Below are 26,317 nucleotides of genomic sequence, written 5' to 3' on the forward strand. Positions count from 1 at the left end.
CTCCAAAGCCACTGCCTGCTGTGTTATGGCTGGGAGTGATAACTGTGCTTTGCTTAAAGCCCTCTCCCATTAGGTGGAGAATGAGATACTCCATGTGACCCCTGACCCCTGGCCACCACTCTCCTCCATCTGTCCTCTAAGTACAATCCTCCTGCCATAAAAGGGGCAAAGGAGTTCAGCAAAGACCCCGTGAGACCACAAAAGCCCACAACGGAAATACAGACACCACAGAGATGGGGTCTGACCTGCAGGGGCATGCTGGGTGGCAGACAGCTGGTGGGCAGCCAAGCGGGAACCGTCTCCTCCTCTACTTGCCTTCGTATCACTCTTCTAGCTTGTGTGACCTTCCTGGCACTCCCATCAGTCCAGGCCAGCTCCTTAAATAGCTGGACAAGTGGCTACGTGGTGGGACCTGTCACGTAAAAGCTGAACAGTTGGACAATGAGCAGATGAGCTGAAGCTCTACAGCCATGGTGCCAGGCTGGGGAAGCCGGGCTGCTGAGAAGCCATCGGCCCTGCAGGACACACACAGCACTGGGCACGCCACCCAGCGCTCTATAGGCTTCCATGCAGGGGAAGCGATCTGTCCTGCCTGTCAAACAATTCTAAGTTAGGGCTTGGAAGCACTATTCTCATTTCATGAGGCAGGGGTCAGGGAAAGACTTGGGGAAACGGTAAGTGACTTGCTCAATCTTATCTCAACTAAGGCAGAAGCAGGACTGAGAAGCACCTTTATTACTCAAGAAGGTCAATCACTGCTACAGGACTCTGTGAAGGGAAGGAACATCTCAGGAGGGAGCTGTGTGACCACCCATAAAACGAGAACAATCTGGAGGAGCTCATATCAGCAACTACAGCCAAAAGTCAAGGTAGCAGCAGAGTAACCAAAGGCACAGGAAAGGTATCAAATGGTCTCAAGGTCAACTCCCAGGGCTTCTTGTGAACTCCACAGAGCCCCTGAGGACCCCCAAAAGCAGAAACCAGGACAGCTAGGGACTAGAGGCAGCCACCCTAACAGATTCTTCTAGGACAGCTTCCAGGCAGCCTTGCATGTGTGTGTGGCAGTTGCAGGTAGTGCCTGTCACACACACAGTACCTGCCATGGGCACAGTGTGTCTCATGTGCATCTGTCCTCTCGCTTTCCTGCACTTTTTTTTTTTTTTTCCTCAACAAAGGCTGGGAAATTTATTGGTTCCAATTGTTTAAGAAAATTCCTGTCCAATCATTAACTACTAAGCTAACTGAGCACACACTTCAGTGACCACACACAACAAAAATGTGGAGTTGGGCTGCAGATGTAGCTCAGTGGTAGAGCCCTTGCCTAGTATGTGTGAGGCACTGGGTTAGAAAAAAAGAAAAAAAAGATAAAACAATGGGCCTGGGATGTAGCTCAACGGCATAGTATTTGCCTAGTATGCACTAAAATCCTGGGTTTTTGTTTTGTTTTTTTCCCCTCCATATTTTTTTTTTGGTGCATTATGGTTGTGCATACTGGTGGGATCTGTTACTCCATATTGGTACATGCACACAATGTAACAGTATAATTTGGCCACTATGACTCCCCAACACTTTGCTGCTCCTCCCTTCCTCCTACCCCCTGGTCCCTTTCCTCTACTGATCTTCCTTCCATTTTCATGAGATTCCCCTGACCTTTGTTTTCCTTTTTCCCTTCTAGATTCCACATATTACACACTCTTACACACACACACACACACACACACACACAGATGCACACACACATGAATCAAATGAGACTTTTAAGGTTACACCTTCCCCTGGAGAAAGTCAATCCCCCTAAAATAGTAAAGAAATTAACATCGTTCAGAGAAAATTTGCAGAACTCAAGACAACTGGAGAAACTTGACTTTGACCCAATTCAGTTACAGAATCCAGCCCTCTCTCCTTTCTAAACCTGGCTGGACAGATGCAAACCCACCGACACACATACTACCCCCAAAAATAAATGCCTAGGAAGTAAGGATGAATCCATTTAATTGATCCAGGGCTTGTGAATGAAAACTGCTATCATGTGACCAAATCCCGTTTCCAAAAATAATTCTGCTGCAATTGGGAGAACAGAAATGCCCAGCCATGCTGCCTTCTGTAAGCCCATCTCTGTCTCCTAGAATAAGGGAGAAAAAGAGAATAAAAATACAGCGCGCTCTCACAACCTTACGTAATAGTCCCTGTCTCTCTCTAGCTGGCGGCAGCAGATTTTTTTTTTTAAGTGCCATAAATAGCTCCCTCTCCTGCCAAAGGAGACCAGGCAGAGAGGCTGCATGGGAGGGAGTTGGGGGTGCTGCTCACAGCCTGCCTCTCTTCTTTCAGCCCCAGTGGAACTTTTATGTGCCTTCCAGCACAAAGTAAGTTTAGTGGACAAGCTGGACCAGGCCAAGCACAGACGTGTCATCTGAGAGACTCTATAAGCTGGACAGGAAAAAACTTGGCTGTCAAGCCCTGAGAAACAGCACTCCCAGGCTAGTGTAGGTAACAGAAATGATAGTGCATTCCTCTGCAGAGGGGCTTTCTCAGCTACCCAGGCCAACAGAATTGCTTATCCTTGTAAACAGTGGTCCTCAGACACTTAACCCTGCTAGCCAAGGGGCACAAGGCCAGCCTGATGGGCAGCAGGTAGGATGGAAGCATTTCTCAGAGAAGCACCACAGTGGTAATATGCCACACCACGATGCAAGCCCCAACCAGAGAACCAGAAACGGCTAGCCGCGTTCTCTTTACATTGAGGACACCAGGAAGGATTTTGGAGTGTGGCCAAAGCCCAGAAGGGTGGCAGGAATGGTAACTTCAGAACAAATCCCTGTAACATGGCCTGGTGGAAACCTGAGATTCCCAGCTGGAAAGCTATTGCTTTGAAGAGGAGAATCTTGCCTGAGAAGGGCCAAGCACCCTAAACTAAGAAGCCCCACAGCCTACATTGCACATGCCTTCACTTTGAATGGGCGCAGGGTCCCTGGGGGAGAAAGAAAAGGAAAGCACAAGCTGAGATCCATGGGAAGCAAGCACAGGAGGCCTCACCTGTCCTCTCAAGCAGAGTCCTGAATTAGTAATGAACCTCACCCAGTCAATAACAGCACTGCTGAGCCCTTGCACTCCAGGATAAAGCTAACATAATAACTAGAGTGAGCTAATATAATAACTAGAGTGAGCAGGAGGCCCAGGAATGCGGGATAAGGGTGGGAGCACAGTTCTGTTTGTGACCCCTTCTTAGGTCCTGCTTAGTGTAGGGGGGTTGGGGGCGGGGACTGAAGCCAGGGACACTCTACCATAGAGCTACATCTCAGCCCTTTTTATTTATTTATTTTTATTTTGAGACTGGATCTTGCCAAGTTGCCCTGTCTGGCCTAAAACGTGCAATCCTCCTGCCTCCCGAGTAGCTGGGGTTATAGGCATGGGCCATCATGGGCAGCAGGTTCTGATTTTACTGCACTAGGAGCTTTTTAAAAAGTAATGATGCCAATGAGGAAAAGCACAGTATTGATTGCATTTACTGTGTAGTGACCGTGCTCAGTCAGACCTAGGGTAGTACCCAGGGGAGTACCCTGACAGCTGTGGGGCCAGTACCATCACCCTCTTCAAGATGCTGATGGCAAAACTCAGGCTGGAAGCAATTTGCCCAGAGTCCTAAGAACCAAGAGGTGCAGTGGTTGTTGAACCCGAGCCTATTTAAAACTGTAGCACATAGCAAACATGCCTGTAAGCGTATAAGGCAGATACCCACGTAGTTCATTGTATTTTGCTACTACTACTTACACAGATTTTAAAATTTTTTCAGAACAAAAAGATTGGACAACTTCCCTACATGGAAAAAAAATGAAGATTATAAAATAATTTCAATTTCAAGACAAATGCAAAGAAATCATGAAGATCTTTTCACATCAAAAAAAAATGTTTAAATCCACAATAAAATATGCATATATGAATCTTTATTAAAGAAAATACAGTAATAAGTTTTCAGGAAAAAACAGCAGTAGCCATTAAATAAATGGTAATTGAAGTAAGTGTAAGAAATTATGTTACCTATCAAATTGGTGTGTTTTTATTCTAATTATAACCTGGCTGTGGCAGGGGCACAGATGATGACCTCACACACACAAAGGCACGTGTTATCAAAACCAATTTCACTTCTACTATTTTTTTAAGAAAAATCATAACCACGTACAGAGATCTAAATTTTCCTCTTCTAACTGCATCTGCATAACACTTGTAAGTTGGATATGGGTTTCAATTCAATAAGGCATGATCTGTCCTGATAACACATCTGTACCCTCTTCACCATAATGCCATCTCCACTGGCAATGCAGAAAAAGGATGCTCAGTGCAGATGAAGTGGGAAACTGGTAGATCACAAGACAGGATATAGAATATGGTATCTCTATTTACATAAAAATGAGACACACATATATGTAGTTATATTTCCTGTAGAGTTTCATCATCACAGGCATTGAGTCCCCACCCAGAGCCACATCAACAGTCCTCCATTACCCTTCCTTATTATGTCCTTGGCTGGCCTCCAAAATAAGAGCACAGCCCTCCTGTCTCCAGGGTTGAGTCACCTTAGCTCTGCTGCACTGTCCTACCACCAGCACCTTTCAAATAGCCTGGATGTGAGCACATTTCCTAAAAGCAACCACGTAACCACAAATGCATTTCCTAAAGTACTTCTACAAGCTCAACCCCTTTGGGGACAAAAAAGACATTAGTAACTGTTATGTTCAGCAAGTTAAAGTCCGTTAACCCCTATGACCCTCCTTCTCATCAACAAAGTAGAAAGTAATAGCAGTCCCTAACAGTGCAGGGTCATCAAAAAGAATGAATAATACACTAAAGTAAGAGAAATGCACTCTTAGCAGAGTAAACGCTCAATGAATGACAGACAGCTCTGAGTCACTTCTGAGATAATCCCCCACAAATGGAGGTCAGCCTGATGGAGAAATGGGGAGCTACTCCAACTGGCATTTGCCTACCCTAGACAATGCACAAACTCCCATGCTTCATACTACATGAGCAAAAACTGACTGAAGGACTCACTTCTGCCTGTTTAGGGCACCCTAGTGTGCCCTCAGTGCCTAGAAGATCATAGAACTCAAGAGGATGAGTGAATTTAATGACTCACCCTTTATGCCCAAGCCTGCTGAAAAAGACACACCAACTCTTCTGTCTTTACAATGACCTGGTGGGTCAATTACAACTGCAGCAACCTAAAAAGTCAATGGATTTCCAGTGAGTCATCTGTCATATTAGGAAATGTTTGAGTGGCTTTCTGAGTGACATTAGTGAATGATGGTCAGTCAGGATCCCTTCACAGTCAACTTCTGAAATTAACCCAGGAAATGTAATGGAGGGGTGGGGATCTCACCCACACACCAAAAGGGAACAGGAAATTTTGGTTTTAAAGCTTGTATTTTGAATAAAGCTTCGTTTCCATTTCCACATCAGCTTCTCAATGTGCACCCAACTATAGTGAGATCACAGTCTTGTGTTTTTGAAAACAGATTCTGCAGCTATGGAAACAGAAGTTGTCACTATATTCTGACTTCAAAGTAGGATCAAGCGAGAAGAAACATCTCAGCATGGAAACAGCTACTTCCCTGCAAATATTGCCCTTTATAATAAATACGCTTTACTGTAATCAATAAACAAATCCTTTAAGTTCCTAATTATCTAGACAAATTGAACTGCATAAAAGTTCCTTCAATGAGCAAGTCATACTACAGGCATTTGTGTAGAAAATTATTCTATTCCTAATTTTATTAATTCTACATAATCCCCGGAGAGGAAAGTGGGTTTCACTTGCTCCACATGAAAAATCAGATTCTGGACTTAAACCAGTTTGACAGCAAAGGAGAAAGTCTCTACAAAGCACTAGCACAGGCATCTGGAAAGAACAAGAGAATAAACTGGAAACCACAGCACAATTTGTTTATCAGCTACTTTTAGTAACTAATCCAAAGCAGACCACAAGCTGACCCAAGAAGTAGCACAAATAATTAGGAATGTGTGGTATTGGGGACAGAAGCCAAGAGCCTCTATATTAGATCACCCCCGGAAACTGAGGTCAGGGGCCAGAGCTGCAGAGGGGTTCAAAGAAGCCTGTTGCCCCAACTCCCCAAGAAAAAGGCACCCAATTAGCTTTCTTGCTGAAACTGACTGGCTGTCACTAGGGAAGTAGTCAGAACAGTCACGAATACTGATGGTTCGGCCTTCAGTTACAGTTTCATGGGTCACCAAGATCACCTCAGAGTGAGTGGGCCACAATAAACACAATGCATAAAAGCAACAGAATGACAGGAAATGGAAAAGAGGAAACTCAAAGATAGGGCCTGGATGGATGGAAGACTGAGTCAACCCCAAGCAAGAGTGCTTGCTCCTCCCCCTGGTTCTTACCAGACACCATCCCAAGTCACCAACCACGAGAGGTCCCGCATGCTTACAGCTCAGGACCTTGCTCAGAGGAGTCAGCATCCACATCAGCTTTGCCAAGCTGCCATCTCTTTTTCTCTCCAAGATCATTCATTCTGTTGCAGAGCAAGTGACGTCTCTCCACGGCTTTGCCGGGTCCGACACAACTCAAAGTTTAGCAGCCAGTCCCATCTAAGACACACCCCACCTGCCTGGACTCAGGAGAGCAGATGGGGGTTACACTTTTAAAAAATGGGTTGCATTTGGCCTACAGTGGACTTTTAATTAATTGCTAAGTCTTAAAAATCAAATTTTTCACATTAAAAAAAAAATTCTAGATATATCAGCCTTTGCATAAATTTGGAGATTGGGCAACAATAGACTCATATTCCTGAGATGTTCCTGAGAAGGAGCATTTGGTCAGCAGTTCTAATCTGCTGTTGAGTTGCCACAATCCCCACCACTCCCTAGCACCTTGCGCTCAGCTCGTTTTACCCCTCTGTTATTTGCCTAACCTCTATTAGCATATTATACAAAAAATGGGCAAAGTTCTAGTGTGGTTTTGCTTCCATAAACACAGAATTAAGTCTGATCTTGGCAGGTCCTCTTTCTTATTCAATGCCATTTTGCAACATTCCATTTTAAAAGGATGTCTGGAAAAGGGACTGATTTTAAATAAATTTCTGCATAGCTGATTTTTTATACCTCAAATTGCAGATATATAACCTAACATAAAAGTTTTTTTAAAAATCCTTAAACTTCACACAATGAGGATTTTCTTCATCAAATGCCTGTGTTCAATTTACAACCAGAATTTCACAGAGGACTTTTATTAGACATTGAAAGACTAGATAATCCTAATTACACTTAAATTGGTCCAGAGCCTAGGACATGAAATTACATCATGAGATCTAACTAACCAGGAATGTAAGAATGGTTCAACATTTTTAAATGCATTTATATAATCTACCACAGTTTTAGATTTAAGGAGCAAAATCAGGACTATATTCATCAATACTGAAAAAAACTTTAATAAAATTCAACAACCTAATCCCAAGAAAAATACTCCATAAAACTGGATTTGATGGACACATCTTTAACATGAATACATATCTTCCCCATAGACCTTGAACCAACACCTATAACCCAATGGACAAATACCAGTGGCACTCTTAGTATTAGGAACAAGACAAGGATGCCCACTATCTCCACTACTGTGTTATAATATCAGCAAACATTAGACCAAAGGAAAAACTTAGCAACATAATAATATTTGCTTTGCTGATAATATTTTATATACCTGGGAAACCCAAGAGAAATAATAAGAAGACTAACTTAAACAATAAAGGTGAAAAGCACCCAGAAAACCACTCCGGATGTGGGAACTCATGCAAGAGATTGTATTATGTGGACAGGCAGAGTGTCTGCGTGCAGGGTGAAAGAGAGAGAGAGAAAATGAGAGAAAGAGAGAGAGAATGGCAGTCCAGATATTCTTAAGTAGTGGAATTTCGCAGGCTAATAGCAACTGGACCAATGGCTGGCGAGGGGTTCCCAAGCTAACAATCTGGACCCATGACTGACTAGGGAGTTGGTGGCTAACAATCTGGGTTGCAAAATGGTGTGGGGGAGAGAGAATGTCAGCAGCAAAATAGCGGATCTGATGCCAATAAAAGGAACTTAGTAAAGTAGCAGGATATATTATAAAAATTCTACCATTATATTACACAAAAATCAATGACATTTATATCCCTAACCATAACCAGTTAGAAAATATAATGGAAAATAAAGTGCTACATATTATAGCAAAATAAAGTGCTATATATTATAGCAAAATTAAAATACTCAGAAATATGTTAAAAAATGGGAAAACACCTTCTAAAACCACACAGTTATTTGACATGAATTGTAGGAGTGAAATACTGGCAGCAATCTTAATTGTGTAAGAGTTTGTTGAATCAAATAATAGAATGCTTTGCAGCTGGAAAGAGAGAGAGAGAGATTAGCAGGGGGGAGATCCCCATGAATTGGAATATATTACTAAGTGAAAAAAGAAAGGCATTGAGGGGCTCGAGTTGGCGGCTCAGTGAGTAGAGTGCTTGCCTAGCACATGTGAGGCCACTGGGTTCGATTCTCAGCACTGCATATAAATAAATAAATGTCCATCAACGACTAAAAAAAATAATAAAAAGAAAAGCATTGATGTTTTACATCATCTAAATATTAAGTCATTGAAGATGGGGAACCCCAAAAGAGAATATAAACAGAAAGAAACAAACATAATTATAAAGTAAATTAGTAGCACACACCTCAGAAGGAAAAAAAGTATCAAAGTCACTCTTCACCCAATACTCTGTGCACACTTAAAGACAGTCAAAGGACTATTTTTATTTTTTAAAATAAAAGCTGCAAAAGGTCAATCTTGCATTTTATTTAATAAGTTTGCTGACAGTAATGGTAAGAGCACAGACAGTTCTAAAATTAGTTTGGGCAAAAAGTATAAAAAATATTGCTGTTTATAACCAGAAAGATTTTTTTTTTTTTTCTTTTTTGCTTGGGATGAGGGGTGGGTTGTTTAGTTGGGAAGGCCTGGGAAGCATTTTTAGCAGGAGTAAAAACCCTTAAAATTTTCAATGTGGGTGGAACTTAAGATTCAGGGGCTGGAGCTGGGGAGGTGGTTGGGGGCAGATCCAGGCCAGCTGGTCAAAACTCTAGGAATACCACTACCACTGCAACCTGTGGTCCTGGCCTCATACCCCCTGAGAGCCTGGTCTTTACCCGGTAGGCAACTGTAGCAGCATATCTAGCTAAAAAGCTCATCTGAGATGTTCAGTGAGTTGGATGAAATCATCGGCTCTGACATTAGAAAGTGGGGTGACCAGGTGGGCAGGCCTACTCAGAACAAATTGCTACCACAGATTCGAGGCTATAGAAAGACACATGCTTGAACACCTACGTCTATGACTTCCACAATTCAGCATAACTCTGATCAGAATCAAGCAATATCAAATCAAGCAGCCTTACTCAACTATGTTTTAAGTATAGCTACTTAATTAAGTATGGCCAATTAGTTGAAAATATACTTTTGTATCCTAAGGTAAAATCCATTCATAAATAATTTTCGAAAAAAGCTCTTCATTTCCAGGAAGTCTAGTACAAATATTTTAACTTCGGTTATTTTAGGAAACATTCTGTAAGCTACTTACAACGTTTATTATGCACTTAATTTTCCATGACAAGTTCAAATTAAAGCAACATGTATTCTATGCTTATCATATCTGTAAGTTAGCTCTCCAGATTCCATTGGTAATATTTTAGAGTTCTTAGGAATTACATTTGGGTAACTCAGACAGTGAGTTCAACTTTGTTTCATTTATCAAAGTCTTCCAACACCAACATGGGAAGATTCATGTTTTTGTAATGCACCACTAACACCCAATCCAGAAAGTATCTGAGGTCTCCTTTGGATATTATCTCACTTTGGTCTTGGGACATTTTCAGTTCTCCACTGATGTATAACAACCAAAACCTGTCAGCAAAACAACAACAGCTTATTATTTCTCACAATTCTTTGGATAGCAGAAGCTCAGTCTTTCTGTTCAGTCACAGATAATATGTAAAAAATAGGTGAGGCTATGTTCCAATAAAGTTTTATTTACATCAGTTGGGGGGAGAGTTTTGGTCCCGGGTCACTTTGTTGAGCCCCGGTCTGGGAGAATGAGCACTGCATTGTGACGGAAAACCAAGCCCTGGAATTCTGACTTCACTACTCACGGCCCGTGCAGACCCTGGGTTGAGTTTCTTCAACTTTCTGCAGTGTATCTTCTAAATATAAATAACAGTGGTGATGTCATCCATCTCCCATGGCAATGACAGGAAGAGAGAGATTCTACAGGTGAAAGTGCACTGTGTGCCCGGCACCATAGGGAAGACTCCCCTGTTCCATCTGCAGAGCTAAGGGCTGTACTGCTTCTCAGGACCAGCCACAGGGAGTCCAGCCAGGCAGGAGATGGGGCTGGTGGGCACTATTTTCCCACGACATGAAACCTTCACTTATGATAATTATATTTTGCAGCAGACTGAAAGTCTTTGTTAAAGACCTGGCTCTGTTTTGCTCTTTCTCAACAACAAAATACCTTTGTTTTAAGGTATATGGACAACATTGACACAACTGTATTTCACAGATAAGAAGTGTGCACAAGTGAGAAGAGAAAAACCACCAAAATAAGCCTTGGAAGTGCTATTACTCAGTTTCTTCAGAGGCATAGCAATACAGTCACTGGTTTGTAGCTTCAAAAAAGTTTTTTTTTTTTTATATATATATATTTTTTCGATGTTGACAGAGCTTTATTTTATTCATTTTTATTTATATGTGATGCTGAGAATTGAACCCAGTGCCTCACGCATGCTAGGCAAGTGCTTTACCATTGAGCCATAACCCCAGTCCCTGGAAAAAGTTTGTAAAGTCTCTGAGACAAAGTTTTTTTAAATACTGAAAGCATAATTGGAAATTTCTAAATATGGAGATGTAAGTTCTTTTTTTCTGAATTGACCCTGGTAGAAAAAAATTATTCAAAAATTTGAAAAATCTATTCTTAGCCAAATGAATTAAAAAGCACAGAAGTTTTGCATGTATTGATACCAATAGCCCATCAAGAGAATAAGAGATTTACACAAGAACAACTGGCAGCATTGTACTGCTGTTTCTGGAAAATTCCATATCATCCACAGGAAAGTGGATGTAAAAAGTAGAGTGATGTGTCCACTGACAAAACCTCATCTGCTGCGGGATTCTCCTCCGCCATGGCTTGGCCTCCAATTTCAATGTCCCTTCTGCCAACTGAGCAGCCTGGGCCAGAAGCAGCTGCCCCACCATCTTCACAAGAGACAGCTGCACTCTGGAAGGGTGGTGTCAACATCCTAGAAGGGTGTGGGCTCCCTCCTAAGCCCCAGAGTGAGTGCCCAATGGCTGTCATCATTTGAATTTAATGTCCCTTTCCAAAGCAACCTGGACCACTTCCAGGGCAAGGTACTACTAAATAAAGCAAATCCAGGCAGATGGATGGATGATGGGCTTATTGATCCTGATTCGCGAATTAACGAATTGGCCTTCTGATTCATAAAATAGACGGGAAAGAAGTGAAACAACTTAGAATAACACAAACAAAAGTGAACATTCCCAAAGTCCCTTGTATTTTTATTTGAAGAGAATGGAATTCTCACATGATAGCTGGGATGTCTATATTAAGTATCTCAGGCCAAACTTTTACTAAATAAAGTTCAAGTGGCATTGAGTTCACATGATCCTCAGAGCTCTCTTGACAGCTGATTGTTCTCCCCGTATCTCCTGCTTTTGGAACTCTGGCTTCAAAGTAGCTCCTTGCCTGCTTTTGCCTGGGCCAGAGTCCAGTCTGTACCCAGGAGGGGTGAGTGTGATGAGCTATCAAAAGAATAGCAGATAACAGGCCTGCCTCACTGTGTGCAGGTACACGTGTGGGTGTGGGTGTGGGTGGACACACACAACCCCATCACTCTTGAAAACCAAAGGTCAATGGCCATGTTGGACATTAACATAGGGAAAGTTGGGTCAAGGGTATATGGGAACTCTCTGTACTCTCTTGGCAACTTTTCTGTAAATATATAATTGAACCATAATAAAGAGTTTTCAAACATAAATTTAAGGTCATCTTCAAAGACTGAAGCATAACACTGGAGTTTTTACAAGGTTCTGCATAAGTCATGAATCCCTCAGAGGTTGTCTATTTAGCTGGGAAATGAAGCCCAAGTAATCACCAAGGAACTCCAAAAGCACCTGACAAGCAGGTATGACACTAATGTGACAGTGTTCACTAATGTGACAGTGTTCCCAAAGACAGGCTGTGACTATAAGCTGGTAAGATGCTCAGAGAGGCCATGCCTGAAGAACGGAGCCCCTCACCCACTGCTCTAATACATGGACCTGCAGTGTCAAAACTGCCCTGTCTCTACCTTCTCAAATGCAAGGGGACAACACTGGTGTGTAGCAATTTTGTCACCCTTTATCAATTTAAGTGCACTTAAAATCATTTTTATTTAGATTTTGTGGAGTGGTCTACTCAATATTTACAAATACTTCCATAAGAAGTCATTTAACAATGGTCTTCTTTCTGTTCCTCAGAACTCTGGACATTTGTACCTGCTACCCCTGCTATCTGGAATCTCCTCCCCTAGGTGTCCCATGGCCTTCTCTCTTGCCAGTTTTCACACCTTAGCTGACTGAGCCCCTCATAAGCCCTGACCAATCCTGTCCAAAACTGCATGCCCTTCCAACTGCAACATCCACTTCCCTTCATTTTTATTCCTAGAAACTATTCTAATATACAATAATTTACTCATCTCTTTACTGTCCATTTCCCCCCAATAGAATGTGAGTTCCACTGGGATGGGGCTTTCGTATGCTTTGTCTACTGCTAATGGGATCTCCTCAAAACCCTCTATATGTTTGCCCTGTCTGTCTTACTGACTGTTCTCGGGGATGAAGAGACAAGAACAGAGTATTTTAAAGAAAAGACATTACATATGGAGAAAAAAAAATGGTAAATGTCAACCAAACACTTGAAATCACTGCTATATGCATATAACACTGTCCCTCATGCCTTTTAAATACTGCATAAGTGTCCATACTAAGTATGTGCCACTTACGTAAATTCTCTCATTCATTCCTCTCATTCAAGTCTGTGAGATAGGAGGAGCCAGCATTACCATTCCCATTTCACAGAAGAGAAAACTGTAACAGCAAATGTGAAGTCAGAACAGAAATTTAAGTTGCTCAACACCTTGCCTAGAAAGGGTCTCTGCCCATCACAGCTAGCAATCTCTCTATGTGGGGGAAAAACACTCTGAAATAGTCACTTCAAAATTTTCCCTAGAATGTAATAAGCTTTCTGAGTTAGATAAGTATTTTTTTAATTCAATACAAAGAGTAAAGAAAATTATGTGTGACCCATCACATATACTCCTGTAGGAAAAGTACCCATAGGGAAACAAGAAAACATGCATGAAAGTACCCACAGGGAAACAAGAAAACAGCTGAGGCCTGCTAAGAGACAAAGCAGAAATGGCCCCCAGCTCTCACCCTGCCACTGTTTGCAAAATTTTTCTAGAATCCATCAAGACTACCAGAGAGCCTACCAGTGAAGACAAGCTGGTATCTTTCTAAAACAGTTAACTCTGTTCCCACCCTGGGGGTGGTGGGGAGGTGTTGAACTCAAAATCTGTACATACAGAGAAGGACACGTGAGAGTGCCTTGAAGCCCACATCCTCCTTACATCACATGTATGCCTATGTGTGTACGTATACACACATCCACGTGTGATACACTCCTAGATCTCTTTTAAATTGAGTAAATGTGCACTTTGTCTTAAAAGCATAAGAGATGGTAAAATGTAATTCTCTTAAGATGATGCACACTTTTTCAATTTTAAAATCTCTGAACTCAAGGTATGTCTTACAGTCAATGGTGCCTTACTGTGCTAACTTCATAACATTATTTTTCTTAGAGGTACTACAACAAAGGATATCTTTGGACCTGTGGCATGTTAACTTTCAAATACGTGTGTAGATCTGTATTTCTTTACACACAGTTTGCTTTTCCTGCCCAGCAATAACCTGAGATCAGTTCTTATTGTTGCTGGTACAGATGTTTCTTTGACTTTTACAGATGCAGAGGAATATGCTGAATGGACACATCATAACTTAACCAGTTACCCTGTGGTGGTGACCTGGACTGCTTCGACTGTTTTAAGTCCTCAGCAATGTGTTGTGCGGAGCATCCCTGCACAGCTCTGAGCGCTGCTGGAAGCAGAGAATGGGAGCCTACACGTGGAGAGGCCAAGTCAAACAGAATCACTTAAATACAGCCAGACTCAGGGCCCAGGGTGGGCAAGTTCAGCCCAACGATACAAATGGCTCAAAAAACGAGGAGCAAGTCCACTCTGCATGTTAGGGGAAACCCCTGAATCAGCCCTGAGATAAGTCACGTTGATTTTAAAGGTTCCTTCCAGTCCACAGTCATCACAATAAAGATATACATGATAAGAGAACTTACGGGAAAGAGGACACTTAGAAACACCTCATTTCTGTCCATCTCCACAAGAGCCAGCAGACACGCAGATCATGCACGTTTCCAAGATGAGAAGAGATGCTCAGAGCAGTAAAAGTTGATGACAGTTCCAATTCCTGAACCAAATGCCCACTGTGGCAGAGCAGAAGCAGCGTAAGCCAGGCCAGGAGAGCACAAAGGTGGCCACAATAGCCCCAACCTGGGCAAAGGGCAGCCCTGGGGAGGTGGGAAGGAAGGAGGAAGTGAAGCTTGAGCTCAGCCTTAAAAGGAAGTTCACAGAACGACATGTTCCATTTTATTGGCATTTAAAATAAAATTTTCTTTCAGTTGGTTGTATTTTCTGAATTCTTTGAACACTTAAGATTAAGAACACAAACAAATCAACAAGGTGAAGGCTAGGTAGCAGGTTAACCGAGTTGAATATTCCGGAGGCTCCAGGACACTTTATGGAAGGGAGACATGGCCTGCCCAAGATGGAACCAACCCCAGAATCCAAGTCCACCCCTCCCTTCCTGCCTGGCCTCAAGCAGGGTTGTGTTCGCCTTCCAGCAGGTTCTCCTAAGGTCACAAGATGAGAGGGCAGCACGTACAGGCTCACCTGCTGCTATGCCAGCATCTCGGGGCAGAGAATGGCACTCTCCCCATGTGTCTCCTTCCTACCCATGGGGAAGACCTTCCTCCACAGACCATAGCAGATCTGTCCTGGTCACAGCAGCCAATGTCACAACCCAGCAGGAATGGGGACTCCATGACTGGCCAGGAGCAAGCAGCAGTCCCTAGGCTTCCTCAACCTCCACCCAACAAGCTGCAAAGGAGGCCGAGAGGGGATTCAAATTTGGATTCCCTTAGGAAAGGAGAAAGCCTGGCAAAGGCTACACACAAGCCGATGATCAGTATCTACTACTCCCGCCATTCATTCATTCATTCATTCATTCATTCACTCGCTCATTCAAGAATTAGCACTTGAGCCTGCTGCCAGTCTTCCAGGAGAAAACACTCATACCAAACAGGATTTCAGCCCGCCAGGAGCTATATTTACACAAGAATATTCCATTTTCCTTGATATCCAAAGTAGCACTGGGTATCCCAGGTGGTCTAAATACCGAAGAGAAATTCAGAATGATTTTAATTACTGTACCTTAAAATGCACAGGTGCCCTATTTCCATCTTCATGACTTTTTCCCTGCCAGGAAGTTGCTCCTTCCGCAAAGTCTCCACAGAAGGTGCCCTTCACGAGGCCCCTGTTCTATTAATAGTGGCTTTGAGTGACTCAGGTTACAGGTTGGTTCAAATCCACATAGAATTGGCTCCTCTGACTGAGGCAATTTTGGTACTTAACTTTGTGTCTCACAAAAGACTTGTTTTTAAAAACCTAGTATTGCAAATGGAAAGGCCAAGCTTAAAAGTATTAAAAAGGATACAGAGCAGTCTATGATTATAATCAGGACCAGAAAAAAAAAAATGCTATGAATTTAAAATCTATACCAACTTACTCAATATTGTATCCTAACATGGCATGAGCTTAAAGCTTATGATATGAAAACCGCAGTCTTTAATGTTGCAATTGGTACAGTAAGAAGTGGGAATTTTTACCTTTTTCCTAGATTGCCAAGTTAATAGAGAATAAAGGAATGCTTTTAAATTTATAATTGCTAGTATATGCCTAGGTTAAATAATCTAATATCACTTACTAAGCTTATTCAATAGTATTTAAAAATCAATACAATAGAAGAAAAGATATAGAGTTGTTTGTTTTGAATAATTTAAGAATATGTTGAAGAATATTTAGCCAAGATATATTTCAACTGAAGTAATTTCAAGTCAAGAAGCACACACACACACAAAAAGGTTCAACATCATTATCCATCAGGGAAATACAAATCAAAATCACAATGAGGTACTACTTATTTCATAGCCAGAAGGATGTCTATAATCATAAGACATAATAATAAGTACTGGCAAGGACATGGACAAACTGGAGCTCTCGTCTACTGATGATAGGAATGCAAAATGGTGCAGCTATTATGGAAAACATCTGGCAGTTCCTCAAAAGGTTAAATATAGAGTCACCACACAATCTTGCAATTCCACTTACAGATATTTCATTACCAGGAGCAATGAAAACCTACATCCAATCAGAAACTTGTCTCTGAACATTCATGGCAGCTTTATTCATAACAGTCAAAAAGTGGAAACAATCCAAAAGTTCATCCATGAATGAGTAAACAAAAAAAAAAAAAATATCGTGTATACAAACTATAGAATATTATAGGCACAGAAAGTTTCTTTGGGGTATTAGAACTATTTTGTATGCTTGTGTTAGTTACACAACTCTATCCATGTGCTAAAATTCATAGACCTGTATCAGAAAAAAAGTATTTTGGGCTGGGGCTGGGGCTCAGTGTAGAGGGCTTGCCTCACATGTGTGAGGCACTGGGTTCGAACCTCAGCACCATATAAAAATAAATACATAAAAAGATGTTGTGTTTACTTACAACTAAAAAACATTTTTTAAAAAAGTATTTTTGCTGTGTTATCATTAAAAATAAAGTATTGGGATGAGGGAGATAGCTCAGTTGGTAGAGTGCTTGCCTCGCAAGCACAAGGCCCTGGGTTCCAACCCCAGCACCCGCAAAAAATAAATAAATAAATAAATAATAAAAATAAATAAAAGTATTTGTTTCAAAAGTCTTTGGGCAATGCACAACTGATACAATATTAAAAAATGTTCAGAGATAATCATGGCAATGATTCATCTCTTGCTGAACTTGGTCATATGTTGTATAAGTGAATAAAATGAGTTATTTCTACTTTCCACCATACACAGAATTTCTACCCATACATAAAATATTTTCAAAATTTTAACATGCTGAAAGTATGATGGTGGTAAGAGTAGAAAGCTACTTTAAAATAATAATAACAATAACAATAAATGAATATTCCATAGAATGAATACTGTACTTCTTCTTCCAGGAAAAGAGGCTAGGTGGGAAGCCGTCCTTGGTTCTTGGCCTGGCTATACAATTGGCCACATGGAAAGTAGGCAACCAGGGGTATGTTAGTCCATTTTTTCATTACTATCATGAAATACCTGAGGTTGGATAGCTTCATAAAGAAAAGATGTTTATTTGGCTCACAGTTTTGAAGGCTGTAAGCCCCAACTTGTGGCTCTCACAGAGTTCAGATGTCCCACAAGGGCAGCTCCACCAGTGACTTAAAGACCGCTACCACTAGGTTCTACTTCTAAAGGTCCCACTATTTGTCATATCACCACCTTATTATAGACTAGACCAAGTCTCCATCACAGAGCCTTGGACAGCGTACTCAAACCCTATCCATACCATAGCACGAGGTGAATTATTTCTGATCTTCTGACCTGCCCGTGGCTCCCATCATTGCTAAGACCTAAGTTTCTGATCCATCAAAGGACAGATAGCTGTCTTCTATTATCCTCAACACCCCAATGACAACTTTAACAGGTACTCAATGGCCACACCCATGAAGCTGGTCTTAAAGAACAGGGGAGATCAAGAAGATCCAAAGTATCGAGAAACTTCTACTAAAATCAAAAGTAGACCTTTGTGTATCCAAATTCTTTTGTCACAGCTTAAGCTTGTGTCAAGGATAGGGTAGCTTGTCAGCAGGACAAGCCTGGGTCTGAATTGTGTGGGATGAGCAGTAAACCCATCCATCACCAGTCATGGAAAAGGAAAGGGACCCCTTTGGGAGAAGGGGGACTGAGGTTTCCCTTTCCACTGGGAGAAGGAGGAAAGCAAATGTCTATGGATTCAGAACACCCTCTTCATTTAGGGCCAGTTCAGGCCTGCTCCACCTGACCAGCCAGGTCAGTCAGGGTCAGCTTGGCCTTGGCTCAGAGCAGGTCCTCAAACAGGTGCCAACCAGTCTCTGCCAGCTCCTCTGGGCCTAGGGTGGGGATGGGGAGGCAGTGGCTCCTGTGATAAGGATTTCTCCAGCCTGGGAGCTGAAAAGGAGCACATACCACAGCTTGGGGGACCACACAAAGTAGACCTGACTCCCCCAAAATGGGGTACTCCTCATTCCTCCTCATTCCTCATCCCCCGGGGGCAGCCACCTGTCCCAGGGGTCATCTTTCACCCTCCTCCTTTGCTACCACCTTGATCTCTAATTCTGACTGTGGCATTTTTTTTTTTTTCACACGATGTCTGTTTTCTGGTGGTGAGGGTAAGGGGGGTGCAGATATCATCTCCCTCTTCTTTTTCCTCACAAAGAAACCCCCAGCTCCACTATCACACTACACTAACTGTAAACATTAGATAAAAGTCAAGCAGACAGAGTCCATAAGGTCCACCGGCTTAAACAAATGGAGAAGAAAAGATTTCATTGTGCGGGACATTGCCTGGGAGAAGCCAGAACTCATAAAAACAGCCATTGTTCAGGAAGAAAGAATCAGACGGCTTCATTCCCAGCAGCACATGAAAAAGCAACATTGAGCCAGCTTGCAGAGTCAGGGAATCTAAATGGCAATCCAGTGGCCCTGCTCGGGCAGCTCTCCCTACCTCTCCCTCTTACCAGAGGTTCCAGATGAGCCTGGAGCACCAACTCCAAATGCCATGGGAAAATGACTTCTGTAGGACCTGCACAGCAGCCCCTGTCAGTCAAGATGCAAGTCCTCAGGCCCTCACTGCCTTCATTCCTTAGCACAACAAGGGAGGGCACAATACAGGGCAAGGCCTAGCGTGTGGTCGCAGTCAGGTTAGGCACGCGTCCTGCACACAGAATGAAGACTGGAAGGAGCCCCGGGAATGCCAACTGCCATCATCGCCAGCATCCACGTGCTCGGAGTTTGTTACTTCTTCATATGATGCGGAATAACAGAAGTTAGTTTCTCCTTCAAGACTGAATGATGCTGCCTGGTTTCACTGGCTGCTCTCCCAAATCAGAGGCTGAATCCACTCGACAATGGCACCAGGGACCTTAAACAGCACACTGGAGGAATATTTCCCTGGAGAAGCCTCCAGTGAAACGACCACTCCCTCCTTTCAAGCTTGGTGGGAGGAACCCCCCACCCCAACCTGGAAGGCTACAGTTCTGTTCTGGCCTGTCAGGTCATCTAATCCAGTGAGCGCACATCTGAACCTCTCTGGAGGCTTGTTAAAACACAGGCTGCTGGGCCCCACACCAGAGTTTCTGAGGTCTGGAGTAAGGCCCAAGAATGTGCGGTTCTGACAAGTTCCCTGGTGATGCTGATGCTGCTGGTTGGGGACCACACTGAGGGCCACTGCTCTAAACCAGCAAGTAGTTCCAAGTCACACACACCTCAGAGACTGACAGCCCAAACCCATCAGAGCACAGGGCTGAGGCCATGCCCCTTACAGCACCAACTGGAGGGTGTATTTTTCTTTTAATTTTTTAATCATCTTTAAATTGTGTGTTTGGACTGCACTAATGACTCCTTAATTCTGATGGAGTCCACCAACCAAATCATTCAAAAGCTGGGTACATGCTGAGCTATCGCTTCACGAGGGCACAGGGCTTCAAATCACTAAGTGAGTCACCGGGATGTCACTGGGCAGTAGAGAAAATGGGGTTACAAGAGAGAAGTTTAATAAGAAAAACGATCTCAGTCATACACATTTGGACAGCCATGAGGACTGTGTTCTGGGAACTGGGGATGAAGCAGCCAGACCTCCATTGTTTTTTGTGACTTAAAGGACAGAGATCTCCGAACCTTAATGTCACATACATATACCACCCACAATTCTCCTTCTCTTCTTTCTTGTAATGGCTCATCCAGCTGCAAGGTCTGAAGGGTTACTATCCTCTCTAAGCCTCTGGAGGCCAGTTCATGCAGGCATAGAACCATCAGACTGACCCTCAGCAGCTCAGGTCGGCCCATGAGGAGAGAGCAGAGACAAAGCAAGCAAGCAGACAGCAGAGACTGGCCCAGGCTGAAGACAAAGCAAAGGGGATGTCCCCACAAGAGAGCACCTGACCTTTGAACAGGGTTAGGACAACCCCCACATTGGTGGAAAATGAGAAGGCAGGGATTTCCCTGAGCAGGCTGTCCTCCTTCCCATCTTGGGCATAGAACAGAAGCTGCCTAATGAATTATCAAAGGAAAGGCCAAAAATCAGCTAGCAGTTGCCATGAGATTAAATGTACAATGTCAGCTCTCCTGCACATAAAATCAAAAATTTCTCCCTCTAAATAAAAAAGTCAGTCAGAAGTTCTTCAGCTTCACTTCCCTAAATCTCACAAGAGACCCTTAGGGGAGTTTTTAAAAGATGTTAACAAACCTACCAGGACAAGGAAAATGGAATACAAGAGAACATGAAAAATGTTAACAAATTTTTAGAAGATGAAAATCAGCTAGATAAAACCTTAACTGCCTTAGTGGAACAAGAAGCTTCAGGACTTGGAAAAACCACGCTTGCTGAAAATGGAGACTGGCTAAAGGTTCATATAAATGAGCACCGTGACACCATCCCAGCTCCCAAACACCTTCTTCACCTTCCCCAAACATCAGGCACAATCATTCAGCAGAGACTGGAGTCAGAGAGGGAGAAATACGGAAGCTTTGAGTTCTGGAACACCAAACACACAAAAAAGACAAGCCGGGGCCAGGGGTGTGGCTCCACAGTAGAGCACTTGCCTAGCGTGCATGAGGTCCTGGGTCCATCCACAGCACTGGGTAGAAGAGTGAGGGAAAAGAAGGACTGAAAGTGGACTGAAAACAGGAATATATGTAAATGTATACATTTTACATGTGAAGCCCCCTCAATCCCAGCTCCCTTGCCCAACTCAGCTGGTAGAACACCAGCAAGTATCCAGGCAAGAGATTAGAGGGTGTCCTCCTGAGAAACTCACTAGTCCAAGAGAAAAAATCTACAGATGCTCAGGGTCCCAGTGGAAAAGGCTAAGTGCCTAATTGTTGGTAACACAGCCATAGAGTCACAAACCCCGCTCTATATGCACAGCTCTAACCAGCTCTCTCAAATGTGGACAACCAAAGACCACCAGACATTGAGGAAAGTCTTCAACTTGCAGACAGAGAGCCAAGCAAACAGAAAAGTGGACCTCAGGAAACAGAGACAATGCAGAGAACAGAAAAACACTTCAAAAAACTATCACTGATGCTTTCAGAGACAGAAGACACTGTATCCAGAAAGTAGAAATAGGACACTATTCCAAAACAGGGGAGGGGTTCTTGGAAGCCACAAGAGAGTGCTTTTGGAAATTGAAAAATTGATAGCAAAAATAAGAAAATTAAATTTAAAAAGACTGAGAATAAAGCTAAGGGTATTCTAAAGGCGGAGGGGGTGGGGAATGAATTAGAATTAAGACTAGAGAAAAAAGAAAAATAAAGGATCGGTCCAGTCCCAGAGGAGTTCCAGAATGAGAAAAGAGGGGAAAAGGAGAGAATGCAATTACCAAAGAAATGATACAAGAAACCTCCCTAAAACTGAAGAACAAGAACCTCCAGATAGGAAGGGACCACCTAATGCCCAGCATAATGAATTTTAAAAGTCCCACAGAGCATCCTCAGACTTCCAGAGAGAAAAGAAAATGGCTGCCACAAAACAGAACAGGAAAAGAACTTCTTGACACCACCACCGAAGTGAAAGAGGGCAGAGCCCAGTCCTTGGAATTCTGAGGGTAGGTGATTTCATCCTGGGGTTCAGCTCCAATTACCAACCACATACATATAATCAACACCCTGTCCTGTGTGTCAGGATATGATTTAGAACCACAGCAGCAAAGAGTAACTGTGACATGATTACACACAAAGGAAAAGTTGCTTCAGACCCATGGTTAACTACAGGTCCAAAAGTCAGGTTCTTCAAAGGAGAAATTACAAGCAAAAGGGATGAAGGGGTGTTATAGTTTGGATCTGGAATAACCCCAAAGACTCTGTGTTGAAAATGTAGCCCCCAGCTGGTGGTGCTGTTGGGAGGTGATAGAAACTTGAGGAGGAAGGGCCTCGTTGGAGGAAGTGGGTCACTAGAGGTGTGTCTTTGAAGGGTGTATTTGGTCCCCGGAAGACCCTCCCCTCTTCTCCTTTCCCCCTCCCTCCCTCTCTCTCTCCTTCCTGGTTGCTACGAGGTGAGCAGCTCTGTTCTGCCATGTGCTCCCTGCCATGATGTTCTGCATCACCACAGGCCCATAGCAACGGGCCAAGCAAACATGGACTGAAACCATGGCCAAAATAAACCTTTTTTTCCTTAAGTTGTTCTTCTAAGGTATTCTGTTACAGTGATGGAAAGCTGACCCATACAAGGGGGAAACCTACAGATTAAAAGAGACTTAAAATATAAATATGTAACAGAAATATGACCCCATTAGTACTTTATGGGTTTATGATGAGGGGTTAGTCTTACAGGGAAAAAAAAATTATACATTTCTTCCTCCTGAAACAAGTACTATAAGTCCTGGCAGACACTGTGCCTTCTAGTCTAAATCAAACTCAACTGTAAACACACTGATTCATCTTCCCCTCTCAGAAAGGCTCCAAGCACTCTAGACATCCTCTGAATTCCATCTTCCCAGGAGCAGCAATACTAGATCCAAAGGAACTACAGGCTCCTGCTGTTTATGCTCTTGATTATGAAATAGGACAACTCTTCTAGAGCCAGATGAGACAGCAGAGGGGCCACCAAGACCCTCACAGACCCTCATTCCTCTACCTCCACCCTGCCTCAGAGACTCAACCCCTACGCCTACCTTTCTCAAGCTATGGCCTTCTGAGAGTCAACGTGGAGTTCCTGAATGGTGCAAAAAATCATGTGTGTTTCCCCACAAATATGCTTTACAGCAAACTTAAATTAAAAAAAAAAGAAACACAACTACAAAAGTCACTTAGTTAAAACCCTGATTATGGAGATCAGAAAGCTTCCAGTTCCAAATTTGGATCTGCTACCAAGAAGTCCCATTTGTTTGCCATCAATCTGGGGACTTCTGCCCCAGAACACACATACTGCTGGCTCAGACGCTGACGTAGGAGAGAGAATGACAGTGGGGAGAGAGAGAAGTTCTGCAGGTTCCCAGATGTGTAGTCACAGCCTGCCCCTTCTACAACATAATAAATTGCTTAATTATCCAAAGTCCACACAATCAAAAAGCTCAAATAGCCAGACTTTTAAAAATTATCTTTACATGCTAATAAGAAATTACAGCAGAGGCCCTAATTGGGAAGTCCCTCTGAATAAAGAGTAGATTATGTAGAATCTGATTTACTAAACACAACAGCCTGATTTCTAACCCTTTCAGGTAGAGGAGTCTTGGCTAAGGGAAGAAGTCAGAAGGCTCTGCCTGAGGATCCCAGAACAACTGCAGACTGGGGGAAGAACTGTACCACCAGGTTCCAAGTGATCAGTCTGAGCCCCGACCATGGCAGAGGACTGCATGTCCAGCAAATGCCCCCCTCTCCCACTCTCCAAAATCCAGTTCCTGTGCGTGCTTACAGAAATTGTAATTGTCATGCTTCAAAATTGCCACGTCCTATTTCCTGATTAAAAATATATGTATCTTTACAAAACACATGGGCATCAGCTGGTCACTCTAAGTAAGTAAGCTGGTTTTGCAGTTGTAGTTTCTGAAACTGGAATAACTTAAAAATCCAGAGAAATCATGTAATTCTAGTGAAAAAAACGATCATAGGAAAGAGAATAAAGAAAATTGGCACTGAGAGCTGCTGGCTCTCAGTGGTTGACCTTTTTGACTCAAACATCTTAATAACTAATAGGTAGAGGGTATTAATAAGCACTGGACCTGTTGCACATCCCCATCCTCAACTCCATGAAGGGATGAAGGGACACCCACATCAGGACCCACACAGCTGGAGAGTGTGCAGATGGCCTTGAAGCTGGGCAGTCTGGCTCTGGCGCCCAGCCCCTACAAATCCAATTTATTGACTCTACTTTCTAGGAAAGTTGCCCTCTTAAACAGAGACAGACAGTATTCAAATATCCTTAAAGAAAACAGAAAAGGAAAACTAATGGAAATGGCCTAGACTCAGAAGCAGAAGTGAAAAATCATTATTTAAAATTCCAATATCCATTTTAAGGTCCAAATCTAAGTCAACTTAGGGCCCGGACCCACCTGAAAGGTGGTTTTCTGAGATCTTGCAGGTCAGGGGGCCACATTGCTCACCCTGGACCAACCCACTTCCAGAAACCAGCACACAGGACTACAACTAGCTTATGGATCCTTGAGTTTCCATTTACAAAATATTAAACTTTGACCACAGCAATCATTATGCTTTATTTCTAATAAAATTAAAAACTGATTTGAAAAAATAAAAGTGGCCTCTTAGCAACTACCAGACCTTTGGAAGAGTAGGAGGAATGTTGTCTGCCAGGTCATCAAGTGCTCTTAAGAGGCCAAAGCATTGTTCTCTTTCAAATCCCTGCCCCTTCAGGGAGTTGGGGGCAGGGGCTCCTGTCAACCTAACAGGCCACCATGAGAACTAGGAATACCAAGTAGCTGGCTTGGAAACCAGAGGCTGGCTTTGAAAGGTCAAAGCTGCAGACAGAGTCTGTCTATGACCATGAAAACTGGGATCCCCTGGGTGCCCCCACCTCCCAGGCAAAAACAAGACGTGGGGTCTGGAGTTGGGGAAACTCACAGGCAAAAAGTCAAAGACAGCATCCTTCAGAAGCTGCAGAGGTCAGCTCACGGCGCTGGGGGCTGGGGGTAGAGCAGGATGGGGTCAGAGCAAGGACAAAGGGTTCCCAAGACAAAGGAAGAGGGAGAGGGGACCAGGAGGAGAAAGGAGAAGGGGTCAGGACAGGGGGGAGGAAGAGGAGGAGAGAGGGCATGGGGGAGGGGAGGAAGAGGGATAGGGGCAAGACTGGACAGAAGGGGGAGGAAGAGGTAGAGAGGGGCATTGGGGAGGAGAGGGGAGGAAGAGGGATAGGAGCAAGACTGGACAGAAGAGGGAGGAAGAGGTAGAGAGGGGCATTGGGGAGGAGAGGGGAGGAAGAGGGATAGGGGCAAGACTGGACAGAAGAGGGAGGAAGAGGTAGAGAGGGGCATGGGGGAGGGGAGGGGAGGAAAAGGGATAGGGGCAAGACTGGACAGAAGGGGGAGGAAGAGGTAGAGAGGGGCATTGGGGAGGAGAGGGGAGGAAGAGGGATAGGGGCAAGACTGGACAGAAGGGGGAGGAAGAGGTGGAGAGGGGCATGGGGGAGGGGAGGGGAGGAAGAGGGATAGGGGCAAGACTGGACAGAAGGGGGAGGAAGAGGTGGAGAGAGGGCATGGGGGAGGGGAAGGGGGGAAGAAGGGGAATGGGAGAGGGAAGGGCAAAAGAGACTGGGACAGCTGAGTGTCCCGCAACGGTTGCTACACTGCTGCCCATGACGGCCCATGATAACAGAGTTAGCCCATGACAACTGAGTTTCAGCCTGCAGATGGCTGCAGTTCTTCTCTCCCTTATCCCAAAAGGGGAGAAAAAGCTAGAAAGACCTCTCAAAGTCAGAGTTCCCAGGATCAAATTCCATGAAAGGATCCCTCCAATGTTTCTGTTTTGGCTTTTGTACTGGGGATTAAACCCAGAGGTACTCTGCACTGAGCTGTATCTCCCCAGCCTTTTTACGTTTTGAGACAGGCTTCAAACTGGTGATCCTCAGGCCTCGGCCTCCCCGGTAGCTGGAATTACAGGTGTGTGCCCCTGCATCCGGTTTCCAATGTATTCTGAAGGAGGCCAGTCTCCTCTGATAAGAAGCCAGGATCGTTCTCTTCAAAAGAAGAGACAAGGCGAAATGAGATTTCATATTCCTGTCATGAAAACACACAGGTTGAGTACTGTGTTTTTTCGGTTG

General features: G+C 43.5%; 1 protein-coding gene across 1 annotated transcript in view; it reads right to left on the bottom strand.

Annotated features, from left to right (window-relative positions):
- LOC306647137 (uncharacterized protein) overlaps positions 1-26,317 on the bottom strand; it is a gene marked incomplete at both ends in the record, with an annotated part of 65,551 nt that overhangs the window by 13,845 nt on the left and 25,389 nt on the right. Inside the window, one exon of the mRNA XM_079116155.1 lies at positions 14,526-14,648. Within this exon, the coding sequence (XP_078972281.1) occupies positions 14,526-14,648 (123 nt within the window). The remainder of the gene's footprint in view (positions 1-14,525; positions 14,649-26,317) is intronic.

Source organism: Sciurus vulgaris, assembly GCF_902686455.1.
Source record: "Sciurus vulgaris genome assembly, chromosome: 16".
Taxonomy (NCBI): Eukaryota; Metazoa; Chordata; class Mammalia; order Rodentia; family Sciuridae; genus Sciurus; species Sciurus vulgaris.